This window comes from Myotis davidii, unplaced genomic scaffold (assembly GCF_000327345.1).
Source record: "Myotis davidii unplaced genomic scaffold, ASM32734v1 scaffold2042, whole genome shotgun sequence".
Classification (NCBI taxonomy): domain Eukaryota; kingdom Metazoa; phylum Chordata; class Mammalia; order Chiroptera; family Vespertilionidae; genus Myotis; species Myotis davidii.
The window spans coordinates 17,787-19,197 of record NW_006293469.1 but is presented as its reverse complement, the minus strand read 5'-3'; the positions used below and the strand labels follow the sequence as shown (position 1 = coordinate 19,197).

Below are 1,411 nucleotides of genomic sequence, written 5' to 3'. Positions count from 1 at the left end.
TGCACCTCGTAGTGACTGGTCGAGTTGTCATTCTGGTCATTCCGCCATTCGGTCAATTTGCATACAGTGGGGCCTTGACTTACGAGTGTCCCGACTAATGAGTTTTTTTAGATACCAGCTTTGAGTTGACAGAGTAATTTGAGTTAACGAGCTTCTTAACAAGCTCCTTAATGAGCTCGGTCTTGGAACAAATTAAACTCGTAAGTCAAGGCCCGGCCTCTAATATATATATATATATGTGTATATATATATGTATATGTGTATATGTATATGTATATGTATATAGACATATTTATTAAAATAAGTGCCCCTTGAAGACATCACGCTAAGTGAAATAATCTGGTCACAGAAGGACGAATACTGCATGACTGCAAGCGTAGGAGGCACTGTCAACTTCATTGGCAGAGAGAATGGGGGTGGCCAAGTACTGGGGGCTGGGGGGGATTGCTGTTTAATGGGTGCAGAGTCTGACGGTGGGAAGAGGAAAAGAGTTCTGGGGAAGAATGGGCACAGGTAATGGAAAAGCACCCACCGAACGCTGCACTTACAAAAGTTTACCGTGGTCAACTTTATGCTATGCACTATTTCACATAACAGCAACAAAAAGAATGCCATAGGACATCCCCAAGTGTTTACACGTCTCCCCGGAGGCGGCCGAGGCCGTGCTCGGAAAGGGACTATCTGCACTACCGGTAAGGCAGTAACTGGCGGCGGGAAGCCCGGGAGGGGTGACTGGAGGCCAGGAGTCCCGAGGGGAAAAGCAAGGTGGGGATGGAGGCTGGAAGGAAGGAGGGAAGGAGGGACGGGAGCCGGGCTCACCCGAGCACCTGTCAAACCACAGGGTCCCCTCTAGGACTTTCATCTCCCGAGGTCCCGGCTGTCTGGGCCCTCAGGCCTCTGCCAGGCTTCCTCTGCCAGCTCGGCCTCCCGCTCGAAACTGCCGGCGGGTGGCCTCGCTGGACAGTGACTGGTCTCCGCCACGCCTCGGTTTCTGCACAGGCCAGCGGGGCCGCACGGCCGCCACGGTGGGGATGAGCGACGGGAGTCAAGCGCTCACACGGACACCGGGCACAGTGAGTTGGAGGAAGCGCTCGCCGTGGTTTCACCCCAGGACACCAGCCCGGCCTGCCCCAGACGCCTCGCAGAGGGCCCGTGAAGCCCCAAGTGTCCGGTGGGCCGCTCTCCGAGGCGCGGGACCCCTCGGTTCCGAACACGCGCGGGCCCCACGCGCCGGGTACTGGGCTCCCCGGGCTCCGGAAGTGGGGAGGGGCGGCGCGGGAAGTTCCGCCAAGAAGGGCAGCCCGCGACTTACTCCTCTAGGAAGTCCAGGAAGAGCTTCTGGCATTTCTCGGCCACCTCGTCGCGCACCACTACGTGCTGGCTGCCGGCGCCCGGCTCCGCGGCCGCCGCG

At 57.6% G+C, this 1,411-nt stretch overlaps 1 protein-coding gene across 1 annotated transcript in view; it reads right to left on the bottom strand.

Annotated features, from left to right (window-relative positions):
• Nucleotides 1-1,410, bottom strand: part of MCM6 (minichromosome maintenance complex component 6) — a gene marked incomplete at its 5' end in the record, with an annotated part of 37,400 nt that extends 35,990 nt beyond the window's left edge. Inside the window, one exon of the mRNA XM_006767151.2 lies at nucleotides 1,313-1,410. Coding sequence (XP_006767214.1) covers nucleotides 1,313-1,410 — 98 coding nt within the window. The remainder of the gene's footprint in view (nucleotides 1-1,312) is intronic.
• Nucleotide 1,411: the final 1 nt, after the last annotated feature.